Source organism: Engraulis encrasicolus, chromosome 18, assembly GCF_034702125.1.
Source record: "Engraulis encrasicolus isolate BLACKSEA-1 chromosome 18, IST_EnEncr_1.0, whole genome shotgun sequence".
Lineage (NCBI taxonomy): Eukaryota > Metazoa > Chordata > Actinopteri > Clupeiformes > Engraulidae > Engraulis > Engraulis encrasicolus.
Genome location: NC_085874.1, coordinates 33,262,188 through 33,275,262, shown reverse-complemented (window position 1 = coordinate 33,275,262; position 13,075 = coordinate 33,262,188). Strand labels below are relative to the sequence as shown.

The window sequence follows — 13,075 nt, the reverse complement described above, 5'->3', positions numbered from 1 at the left end:
TTTTCTCATTCTCTTGTTCTCTCTCTCTCTCTCTCTCTCTCTCTCTCTCTCTCTCTCTCTCTCTCTCTCTCGCTCGCTCTCTCTCTCTCTCTCTCTCTCTCTCTCTCTCTCTCTCTCTTTCTCTCTCTCTCCCCCTCTCTCTCTCTCTCTCTCTCTCTCCCTCCCTCCCTCCACCTCTGTGCTGGCTTTTGTTTTTCCTCTGCGTTTGCTTTTCCTCCTCAATGACCTTATCACATCACGGCAAATAGCCCAGTCTGAGATGTCTTGTTATGTAATTGTCCAGTTTTGTGGGAAAAGATCAGCTCTCTCGAACACTCTGCTGACTTTGTTTTCTCAGTTCAAACGCAAGCCTTTTTATTCTGTCTCTGATCGATCTGGCAGATCTGGAGTTTCTTCTCTTTTTTTTTTTTAAGGGCGTTTTGTGTCGTTTTCTTGTTGCTTAGGGCAATTTGGGGCGGCCGTGGTGTACTGGTTATGGAGGAGTTAGACTGTAGAACTGATGTCAGTCAGTCACAGGGTTGCAGGTTCGAATCCCACCTTTACCAATCCCTTCCTCCCTCCATGGCAGAAGTGGCCTTGAGCAAGGCACCTAACCCCATATTGCTTCAGGGACTGTAACCAATACCCTTTTGTATCTGTACGTTACTCTGGATAAAAGTGTAATGTAATGTAATGTAACCATTGAGAGTATGACAGGAAGAGAGTGAGAGAGTTTAGTGCACTTTGGATTAAAGCAAAATCAGCAAAGTATAGCCTAGGCCCAAATGTAATGCAATGTAATGTTATGTAATATTTGACTACTGATGCTGTTGGGAGGGATGCGACTGACAGACCTGTCAGTTGATATGTCATTCACACAGCGTAAATGCAAAACGGCAAAACAATGAGTACAGTATGACATTGGCGCATGGAGAAACTATAGGCCTGGGCCTACATTTCAGCCATTTATATTTTGAGAAATAAGGCTACCCATTTTACCCATGACATGTATAATAGTAGTACATTGTCATTGTCAATAAATGCAGTACAGTGAATCATTTCTGTTTACAACACAGTTTCATTCGTCCCTCATGCAGGGGTCTATATAATGAAAACAATAATAAAACAAAATAGGAGCAGAGATAAGAATTTAAGATCACTGTGTGTAACGCATAGACAAGTGTTGCAGCAGGCTATGCCTTTTCCCCCACACACATAGGCGTACACATTCTACATGAGGGGTGCTGGTCACAGGGCCAGTTTTTCAAAATTCCTTCCATTAAAAGGGCTGAACAACATATTACACATTTATGTCTATATTCACATTCATTACACATTCATTTCTATAACTTATGCAGCCCGTGAAGGCCTGTCACCTAACTCATTACAACTGTAAAACAAAGCCTGGGGAGTGTTAGTAAACTCATCCCAACTGTCCCTCTGAAGTTTTTTTTTATATTGCTCCCAAACCCAAGTTAACTATAACAACTTGACTAGGCTTTTGATCCCTCTGTCTTTCAAGCACTTGTGGTTTTCTCTATAGGATGTATTTACTCCAGGAGGAAAATGCGAAGGAAATCGTAATTTAAATCGTTTGTAACAAAAACGGAAATCGTTTTTAAAAAAATTAAAATTATTATTATTATTTTTTTTTTTACATTTTCGTTAACTATGGCGGCCAAATTTAAACTATGGCGGGCCGCCATAGTTTCCTCAGTGTATGGGAAACACTGCTCAGTGTGTGTGTGTGTGTGTGTGTGTGCGCGTGTGTGTGTGTGTGTGTGTGTGTGTGTGTGTGTGCCTGCGCTAGAGTGTAGTCTAGAGTGTGCCTGCACTAGAGTGAGGCGATGCAGCTGGTGTTCCTCGTGTCTTGAGGAAAAAGATAAAGTTGGGGGTGCTCTAAGCTCTTATGACCAAGTACCACTGTGAGGGGAGGACTGGTCAAGACTAGTGTAGTGAATGGATGCATGCCACAGGAAGGAATCAGGAGTGTGTGTGTGTGTGTGTGTGTGTGTGTGTGTGTGTGTGCGCGCGTGCGTGTGCGTGCGTGTGCGTGCGTGCGTGCGTGTGCGTGTGTGTGCGCGCGTGCGTGCGTGTGCGTGCGTGCGTGCGTGTAAACTATATTTAAGTGCACTGCATATCTGACCCACATACAATACACAACACTGAGACCCTCATGGACCTCTAACACAGTTTTGGGTAACAGGCTAATTGGCCTTAACCTACATACAGTGGAGTATATATAGCGGCTGAGGAAGCTGTGGTATGGTGTTATGCAATGGCTCTTATCTGTCCCCCCCTGCCCCCCACGCCTAGTGTCTCCCTGCCTGCCCTGCCTGCCTGTTTCCCTGCCTCCCTGTCGGCCTGCCTGCCTGCCTGTCTCCCCTGCCTGCCTGCCTGTCTGCCTGCCTGTCTGTCTCCCCTGCAGGCCTGCCTGCCTACCCTGCCTGCCTGTTTCCCTGCCTGCCTGCCTGTCTCCCCTGCCTGCCTGCCTGCCTGCCTGTCTCCCCTGCCTGCCTGCCTGCCTGCCTGCCTGCCTGCCTGTCTCCCCTGCCTGCCTGCCTGCCTGCCTGCCTCCCTGTCTCCCCTGCCTGCCTGTCTCCCCTGCCTGCCTGCCTGCCTGCCTGTCTCCCCTGCCTGCCTGTCTCCCCTGCCTGCCTGTCTCCCCTGCCCGCCTGTCTCCCCTGCCTGCCTGCCTGCCTGCCTGCCCGCCTGCCTGCCTGTCTCCCCTGTCTCCCCTGCCTGCCTGTCTCTTTGTCTCTTTGCCTGCCCTGCCTGCCCTGCCTGCCCTGCCTGCCCTGCCTGCCCTGCCTGCCTGTCTGTAGCCTGATTATCCTCGACTTTTAAATCTCTTCGAGACTTGGTCTGACCAAGAGCATAAGAATTAACATTTCCCAAACACCATGGTTGACCCACCTCCCTTGGTTTTGCTACTGGTTGTATGTTTCCCATCAAAGTGAGAGGAGTTTCCGATTTTTCTGGAGCTCAGAAACGATATATATGTATTCCTCCTGGCCTGACTTGAGGCAACACTGAAGGTGTTGCGTCACTAGGAGGGCACGGTGTAGCTAGTTTGTCTGTCTCTGTTGCCTGCCCTGCCTCCCTGCCTGCCTCCCCTGTCTGTCTCCCTTTCTCCCCTGCCTGTCTGTCTCTTTGTCTCCCTGCCTGTCTGCCTGCCTGCTGGCCTGCCTGTCTCCCTTTCTCCCCTGCCTGTCTGTCTCTTTGTCTCCTTGCCTGCCGGCCTGCCTGTCACCCTTTGTCCCCTGCCAGCCTGCCTATTTGTGTCCCGGCCTGCCTCCCCTGCCTACCTGCCTGCCCGCCCTGCCTGTCTGTCTCCCTTTCTCCCTGCCTGTCTGCCTGTCTGTCTCTTTGTCTCCCTGTCTGCCCTGCCTGCCTGCCTGTCTCCCTGTCTGCCCTGCCTGCCTGCCTTTCTCCCCTGCCTACCTGCCTGCCTACTTGTCTCCCGGCCTGTACGTCTGTCTCCCCTGCCTGCCTGCCTGCCTGTCTGCCTACCTGCCTGTCTCCCTGCCTGCCTGTCTGTCTCCCTTTCTCCCGACCTACCTGCCTGCCTGTATCTTTGTCTCCCTGTCTGCCCTGCCTGCCTGCCTGCCTGCCTGCCTGCCTGCCTTTCTCCCCTGCCTACCTGCCTGCCTACTTGTCTCCCGGTCTGCCTGTCTCCCTGCCTGTCTGCCTGTTTCCCTTTCTCCCTGCCTGCCTACCGGCCTACCTGCCTGTCTCCCTTTCTCCCCGCCTGCCTCCCTGCCTGTCTTAATATCTCCCTGCCTGCCTCCCCTGCCCAGCTTGGCTGCTATTTATGTTTGACGTTATGGAAATGAGAGTGCTGAAGCTCTGGGTGGATGGGGGTTGAGGAGGAGGAGGAGGCGATGGAGGAGGAGGAGGTGGAGGGGGCCTCCTCTGACCTCCGCTTGTCAGGTGAAGAGACAGAGAAGGAGGCATGCCGATGGCAGGGGGAGACAGAGACGTGTGTAGAGCGGCGAGAGGAGAGGTGGTGGAGACGGAGATGGGGAGACGGAGCCGGCGGGATGGAGAGGGGCTGACAAAGAGGGAGGGAGGCAGAAGAGAGGAGGGGGACGGTGAGGAAGGTAGACAAGGAAGAAGGGGTGGTGGAGGTGGTGAGATGGATAAACGGAGACCGAGAGGGAGAGAGGAGAGGAAAAGTTGGATGCATAATGAAGATCTGCTATCTGAAGCGCCGCTATCTGAAGCAAGACACTGTGGTGCACTATCATAGTCTATGTACGCTGACAGTCTCTCTCTCTCTCTCTCTCTCTCTCTCTCTCTCTCTCTCTCACCCTCTCTCTCTCTCTCTCTCTCTCTCTCTCTCTCTCTCTCTCTCTCTCTCTCTCTCTCTCTATCTCTCCGTATCTCTGTGTTCCCCATAGTGCTAAAATAAGCGACCTCCCCTACACAAGAGCCTCCAGTTGTGTGTCTGTGTCTGTCTGCTTCTACGAATCACTCACTCACTCACTCACTCACCTACTCACTCACTCACTCACTCACTCACTCACTCACTCACTCACTCACTCACACACACACACACACACACACACACACACACACACACACACACACACACACACACACACACACACACACACACACACACACACACACACACACACACACACACACACACACACACACACACACACACACACACTTTTACACACGCATGCCTATGTGCACAATTCCCACAGCCAAGAGCCATAGCAGTCTCTCTTCCAATCGGTTCTGTTTTAGCTCACTGGGCAATGAGCAGCTATTTGGATATCTCTTTTTGAAATCTTTTTCAATCTACAGTATCTTATCTATCTATATCCATCTGCCCATACTTCTGCCTGTCTGTTTGTTGGCGTACATCTATCTGTCTACATAGCATATCTACTGTGTTTGTGCTCTAGCCCATTCTCGCTCTCCCATTTCTCAAAGTCTCTGAGTGTGGTGTAGTTGCAGCCGGTTGCACCACATGAGAAATAGAGCTGCAGTGCTAAACAAGAGATCTCTTTTTCTCTCCCTCCCTCTCTCTCTCTCTCTCTCTCTCTCTCTCTCTCTCTCTCTCTCTGTCTCTGTCTCTGTCTCTCCCTCTCTCTCTGTCTCTCCCTCTCTCTCTCTCTCTATCGCTCTCTCTCTGGGGGTAGTGTAGCAGGAGAGGCGATGATGAGAGAAAGGAGAGAGTGCAAAGAAAGGAAAGGAGTTCATCTGGTACATTCAGCACTTCAGTGTACAATGCTGAGCCTCCACATTTTGTGCTGGGACGTAGTGGTGTAATGCAGTGGCTTCCTCCTTCACACATTGTTAAGTACAGGTACAAAGAGAATCAGGACCATGGACACATCTGTGGTTTCCGCAGCAGGAGTCATAGAGAGCCAACATGCAAACGTAAGGCAGTGTTGCCAGATTGGGCTGTTTCCCGCCCAATTGGGCTGCTTAGGATGGCCGTGTGCGGGTAAAAATGGCATTTAGCAGAAAAAAACGCCCAATTTTTGCCATAGAAATCAATAGAATTGGGTGGGATTTTGTGCTTCTAGGCGGGTTTTTAGCATTTTTTGGGCTGATAATCATCAGCCTCATCTGGCAACCCTGACATAAAGTCAACTTCTGGCAACGGTCAGCAGGTATTGCAGCCGAGGTCCACTGTGATACATTCCACAATTCCTCTGCATTTCTTGGTTTTGCCTCATAAACAGCATTTTTACGTCAGCCCACAAGTTGTTTTGTATGGGATTAAGGTTCAGGGATTGTGCTGGCTACCCCATTAGTTGGATGCAGCTGTTTGTCTGGACCATTTTTTTTTGCTTGCTTACCAGTATCTTTGGAGTCATTGTCTTTTTGAAACATCCACTTCAAAGGCATTTCCTCTTCAGAATATGGCAGCATGACTTCTTCTAGTATCCTGATGTACTAAAAAAAATCTACCTTCGGGTATCAACCTGATCTTACTGATCTATGGTCCCCGGGTATGCAGTCAATAGGACCAACAGTGCAAAAAACATCCCTATGTCCCGATATAACGATGCTTGCACCGCCATGCTTAACGGTATTCGATGTGGCTTGAATTCTGTGTTTGCAGGACATCTGACAAACTGTCTGTGACCCTTAGAGCCAAAAGAACAAACTGATCTAATGGTGGTGCAAGCATCATGAAAAGGGTTTGGTTTTCATACAACAGTGTTGGTTCGATTTAACGCACCAGGGATCATGGATCTGTTTGAGTGTTACCTCCATGCACCACAGATGCACATCAGTTAGAAACCATGGTTTTGCAACAAAATATCCGTTAAGTATATTCAGAGAAGTTGAAATTTGGCGAATTTCGTAGTTTGACAGTTGACAGATGTCAACGCTGCTATTCTTTTGCAACACCGCGTTTCTTCACTTTCTGTGAAATACTATAGAGAGTAGAGAATGGCATATGGAAGACATTCCATTGCTGTTAGTTCCTCTTCCTCTGGTTTAGCTGCTGGTGGCGGTGATGGTGATGGTGATGATGGTGGTGGTGATGGTGGTCGTGATGGTGGTGGTGATGATGGTGGTGGTGGTGATGGTGATGGTGGTGGTAGCATTCTTTAGTTTGGCTTTGTTTCTTTTCCACAATATATCACATTTTGTGGGTGTGTTTGTGAATTTGTCTGATACAATCTATCTAATGAGAAGTCTACAGAACACTATCGTGTGCATGTGTGTGTGCGTGCGTGCGTCTGCGTCTGCGTGTGTGGTGTGTGGTTTGGCTACAGTATGTCTTAACAGTAAGAGGCGCTTGAGGTGTCTCCAAGTAAGCTTCTGGGATGGTCCTGTACTGTGTGCTGTGGTGTATCCCTGCTAGGCTATAAAAGCAGGGTCTGACATCACCGCTTTAATGGACCTCACTGGTGCTATCAGGGCAGACTACTCTCTCTCCGCATCTGCTGCTTACTCCCAGCTCCCCATTTCTATTTTTAACTTGCACAATTCATATGCCTCTGTGGATAAAACCCTTTTCTTGTTCAGAACAGAACATCCCTGCACTGCACTGCACTGTGTGTGAGTGAGTGTGAGTGTGAGTGTGAGTGTGAGTGTGTGTGCGTGCGTGCGTGAGACAGACACACGTACACGTACACGTACACGTACACGTACACGTACACGTACACGTACACGTACACACAAACGTGTGTGTGTGTGCTAGTGTAGTAACTGTTTGGCTAGTGTAGTAATGGGATTTATATCTTCTAACTCCTCATTCAATACTCACAAATTCCATCTGCCTCAGAGTCATTCCACTATCCATTCACCAGGTATTAAACGCATGCACGCGCACGCACGCACGCACGCACGCACGCACGCACGCACACACACACACACACACACACACACACACACACACCATTTTATAATTCCTCTTTCTTTGCCCTTATCTGTACAGATCACAATATGTAGCCACAGTTGGTGTTTACGTAAAATCATTACGTAATTTAATGTAATGCATCCATTAGTGATGGTATTTTTCTGCCAAAGAGGGGACATTGCTGTCGGCTCTGCTCTTGGTGACGCTCCTACGCCACCTGGTGGTTGTGACGCAACGTCGCTGGATTTTTGCATGCTGCTGACGTGACTGCAGCACTGAGCCTAGAGTATATGATGGCAAATCTAAGGAGTTTACTGGCGTTTTTTCTGAAATCTTTGCCATGTCTGAGAGATCAAGTTCTTGGTGATTTGTGAGATGTTCATTCTGTAGGTTTGACTTCTTGTTGTTTGAAAGCTTGACACACAAATTTCCCAGTTGCATGTATTTGGAGATAATAGGATACTTAAGAGACATGAGATCTATGGTTCATTTCATGAATCATCTGTCAGTTAAAGGCTGTATTTGAGGATCTATCCTGCTGCGTTTGGATTAAATTTCCAATCTGTGTGTAATCCATGCCAAACCATTCAGCCTAGATATACAGTGTAGGCTGCTGTTAGTAAATTGAATTTCTAACTTGTGTTTCATCTGCTGTACGTGGGCTGTACCAGACAGTGCACGTGTGTAGTGGCATGATGAACACATTTGGTGCTCTGATTGGCTCTTGCTCTAGCCAATGGTGAGCTGCGTCAGTGTGAATGACACCCCTTGGATTGCTTATATAGCGTATCCACCGTAGCCAGAGCATAGCCAATCTGGCTTGTCAAATCAAATCAAATCTAACAAATGAGGATTATACTGCAAAGACAGGCATAGCCACATAAGGCACAAATGGATGAAATGTTTATGTGGTATTTATGATGTTTTTCTTATGCGTACAGCACATGCTATTTTGAAATGCTTATACGTCCAGGGTATGGTTCATTATGCTCCACTCTATCAACTTCTAAACAAATCACAGGGATTTAGTTCAATGACAGCATAGACGGGAATAGTAAGAAACGTAATTTCAATTCTTTGGATGACCAGCGCATGTAAAGAAATTGAAAATAAAGCCGACTTGACTTTGATTACTCTAAAAATGTGATTTTGTCTCATGTCTGGAGTTTTCGACCATTACAGTTTGTCCCCACCTCTGGTTACTTATGACAGCTAGACTGAGCTTTGTTGATCTTTTGTGTTTTCCATCCGCAGTCGGCGTGAGTGACGGTCGGGGCTGGGTCGCCATGACAACGGACGCCATGGTGAAGGAGCCCTCGGTGACGGTGGCGGAGGATGAGGGGCGCGACGACGGCGCCGAGATGGCCCTGGTCCCCTTGCTGTCCTGCAGACTCTGCCTGGGAGAGTTCACGCCCGATCACATGACTTCTCTCACCCAGTGCTCATGCTCCTTCTGCACAGCAGTGAGTATGCAAATACACAACATGTAAATGCAGTACATACAAACGCATACATGCCCAAGACAGACAGACATACACACACACACACACACACACACACACACACACACACACATACACATACTACAACACACATGCATACTTTTATTTGGACAGCAGCCCATGAAAAGATACACAGATCGTAATTTTGCTGGAAATCACAGCAGAGTTGTAAGAGAGATCATTAGTTAATCAGTCCAATTAATATTTTCTATGGATATACATGGCACCTCCGTCTCCAGATGGACAAACTGCCTATGAAAAACACGTCCAAACACATACAACACATAGGACACACAACAAACCCAGAAATACATGGCAGCACAATGACCATCCTCGCTTAGTTTTCTGTGTGGGAAATCAGACACACAGAGACACAGAGAAATACAGTACATGTGCACAGACACAAAGAATGAGCACCCCCACACGCTGTCAGTGTGTATTTGCACTGAGCTGGACACACACACACACACACACACACACACACACACACACACACACACACACACACACACACACACACACACACACACACACACACACACACACACACACACACACACACACACACACACACACACACACACACACACACACACACACACATCCCCTGCAACATCCATCCATGCTGGTGACCATACTATTAGTACATTATTTCCCGTCACATGCTGACTTATACTGTCACTTTAATGTTCCACATGGCATGTTTCAGACTCTTTCATGCCACATATGTCAAGTTCCATTTGCAGTAAATTGGATTATTGAATATCTTTGTGGACACACACAGCCAGTAATGTGTCCTCCGGACTTGTTGTAATATTATAATGCAATGTGCTGTCAAGCTGTGCTCATAGGGAAATGTTTACCTCCTCAGAAGTGACCACAGACACACCTTGTACGTAGCATGCCTTACGTTAATTTACACTGCATTACAGAGCAAGGGACTAAGCCTATATAGCTCTCATACATTCAACTCAACACAGATGTCTATGAAATGAGCTTGAGAGAATTGGGAATGACATTCAGGAAATGAGGCAAATGGAATGCAATCTGGTGACGATCTCCTCCTAGCTGAAGTCAGACCTTATGTATACTATGATGTGTGTCTGCCTATTGGGCCTAGAGCCTGTAATAAAAATTCATATATATATATAAAGTTCATATAGACCATTATTCACATGGTCCTGCCATGACAAGTGTCTTTAGGAAGGGTTGGGTGACTAATTGGTTGTGATCGGTTTATTGAAAGAGTTGTGTCAGTTATGATGATGAGTATTTAGGCCTGGAATCAGAATTTTTCGGTTCCCATTCCTGAACGGTGCCATTTTCATTTCCTATTTTATAAACACTCGGGATGGCGAAATTTGAAGAAAAAAAAAACACAGAGCCTCATTATCCGGTTGAAGTCAGTCTCCGGGAAGTTTAAAAGTTGTTTTAAGTCCAGAACTACGTATTGGACATTGTGATAGAGTGATAATCACAAGGGTTGTGGATGCACACTAGCTGTTGTGGCAATGAGTCTGATTCCTCTGTGTAGCACTCAGAACCCCAGTTTAGTATCTCAAACAGTCTGGGTTCGAGTCTTGGCACAGCAACTCTAGTCTACACCCCTTCACTACCAATGGTGTCAGGTGGAATGGCTTGCCGTGAGGGTCGTGCACCAGCGAGGGACGGACCATGCCTTAACGCATCTAAACATTACATTACAGTACATTGCACTTAGCTGACGCTTTTATCCAAAGTGACTTACAGATATTGGTACAGGTATTGGTTACAGTCCCTGGAGCAGTGTGGGGTTAGAGCTGGTACCTTGCTCAAGGGGCACCTCAGCCATGGGGGGAAGGGAACCTGCAACCCTGTGATGTACTGTACGAGTACCTAACCATTACACCACATCTGTAACCTGTTTAAGCCTGTTAGAACCACAGACACAACAACATCCTTACATCTACACCAGGGGTGTAGTGGGCGTGGTCTGCAGGGGTATGCAGTCCATCCACTTCTCCTGAGGTGAGATAAAAAAAAAACTTCTGCCCATGTTTGAATACAAATAGGAATGAGCACATAGCAGTATTGCAGGTGATGGACCAAACGGATGAAAACAGAGAACAAATGACAGTAGGTCAGTAGGATAGTACGTGGGGTGTTGACGTTATAAGTTGCCTAATTATTTGATGACGTCACAAATTGCATACCCCCCACTTTAAAAATCCCCACTACTCCACTGATCCACACTAAATCATCCACCCCACCCCACCCCCTCCTCCTGTGTTGTGCTCTCCAGTGTCTGCGGCAGTATGATTAGATATGACAGTGTACGAGAGAGAAGTGAGTTGGGAGAGAGAGATGGGAAAAGGCCGGCATAGTACTTGGGCCAGGAATCAAACCCGGGTCGGCCGCAAACCCGGGTCGGGAATCAAACCCGGGTCGGGAATCAAACCCGGGTCGGAGTGCTCTACCGTTGGTGCGACAGTAGGGCCATCTGTAACCTGTTTAAAAACCTGTTATTCTTGAAAAAGAATGGTCGTCGCACACTCAGGACTTCATGCAGTTATATTTAATTCGACCAACGTTTCGGCTTACTCCTTCATCAGGGTCATCTTGAAGGCGTAAGCCGAAACGTTGGTCGAATTAAATATAACTGCATGAAGTCCTGAGTGTGCGACGACCATTCTTTTTCAAGTTGAGTCTATTGTCTGCCGTACGCACCTCAAACGGTGTGCGTTTACTAAAACCCAAAGAAAAACCTGTTATAACCACAGACACAACAATATCCACACTAAATCATCCACCCCACCCGCTCCTCCTGTGTTGTGCTCTCCAGTGTCTGAGGCAGTATGCGGAGCTGCTGATCAGAGAGGGCCTCCAGACTGACATCACCTGCCCAGACTCAGCCTGTCCTCGCCAGGGGGTCCTGCAGGACACTGAGGTGAGCTCGCTAACTCCTCATCAACACATACTGTATGTATGGGTCAATGGCGTTTTAGTAGTAGCACACGTCATGTGGTACAACCACAGCTAATGCCCATAAATAAATTAGTAATTCGTAATTAATGTACTCTAATCAGTGATGGGCACTTAAACAAATTTAAAGAAGACATCCAATTTTCAAGGAGATAATTACAAAACCATTCCGTGCCACTGTAACTGGTCCTCTCCTTTGACAAAGCTATTCTCATAATGCTGTCTTCTTGTAATGATTACCCTTTCATTAAGTTCGAATTCTTTTTCATCTTTTCATTTCATCTGTCTCCAGGTGGAGCTTCTGGTACCATCAGAGGTGCTACAGCGCTATCAGCGGCTACGCTTTGAGAAAGGTGAGAACACAAAATGAGTTTTTTATGTTCATATTTACCATATCAGTAAGATTAGCACTCGCCCTGCGTAATTATTAGCTCTCTATGTTGCTGATATTTACCATATTAGTACGGACACCAGATGTGACAGTACTAAGCAACTCCGTTACAGTACATAATGAAATAACCAATGTTAAAATTTCATGTAGTAGTGCATGCCATCAAATCGTCATGGCCATGACAAAAATCTTGACTGTCCATTTGAATTGCCAATATGTACAACAACAAACCGATGAAAGTCATAGTGTGCGATGTTGTCTGTGCTTTCTGAAACCAATATAACAAACAAGAGATGAGAATATGAGAAAATATGAGAAATTATTTAAAAACATAATAGGGTGATCCATTCTTAACCAGCCCTAGTCTAAGGTCACTACGTATTTATAGTCCAACGGCCCATTTGCTCCAGAGTGGTGCACTACTCTATTGTAAGCAATGTGTTTCTGAGGTCACTATTTGGCCTCCTTGTGCTCTCTTTCCACTTCATGATCCTCCTCCTTGACCTACAGGCTCCTAAAATAGACTGCCCCAGAGGAGCACTGTAGACAAGAGGAGGAGACTGAAGAACACCCTTACATGCAGCAAGGGCTGCTTGATTTTGAGAAAAATCAATATCACGATTATTTCAGTCAATATTGATTTTTTTTTTTTTAGCCGATATTTCTTTTAAAGACAAATAATTGTGCTTAACAATTCACAATCTCTCCTCCCTTCAGCAGTGTGAGCGGAGGGCTATAGAGAAACACAAAATGGTGTTCTGCATGAATGTTGGATATCAAGTCTGCTCTGTGCTCGCACCGGCTCAAGTGGAGGGGAATGTATTGTGCTTAGCATAACCTACCTTTTGGCATTATAGACTAATGACAAAATTATTGTTTCAACTTGATATTAGGAAATTT

General features: G+C 46.8%; 1 protein-coding gene across 2 annotated transcripts in view; it reads left to right on the top strand.

Moving 5' to 3' along the window:
• The window catches only part of rnf144ab (ring finger protein 144ab), a 35,918-nt gene that overhangs the window by 14,510 nt on the left and 8,333 nt on the right, over positions 1–13,075 (top strand). For both annotated transcript variants that reach the window (XM_063223470.1, XM_063223471.1), the window contains exons 2-4: positions 8,576–8,784; positions 11,645–11,749; positions 12,077–12,137. In XM_063223470.1, the coding sequence (XP_063079540.1) occupies positions 8,608–8,784; positions 11,645–11,749; positions 12,077–12,137 (343 nt within the window). In that variant the 5' untranslated portion in view covers positions 8,576–8,607. The remainder of the gene's footprint in view (positions 1–8,575; positions 8,785–11,644; positions 11,750–12,076; positions 12,138–13,075) is intronic.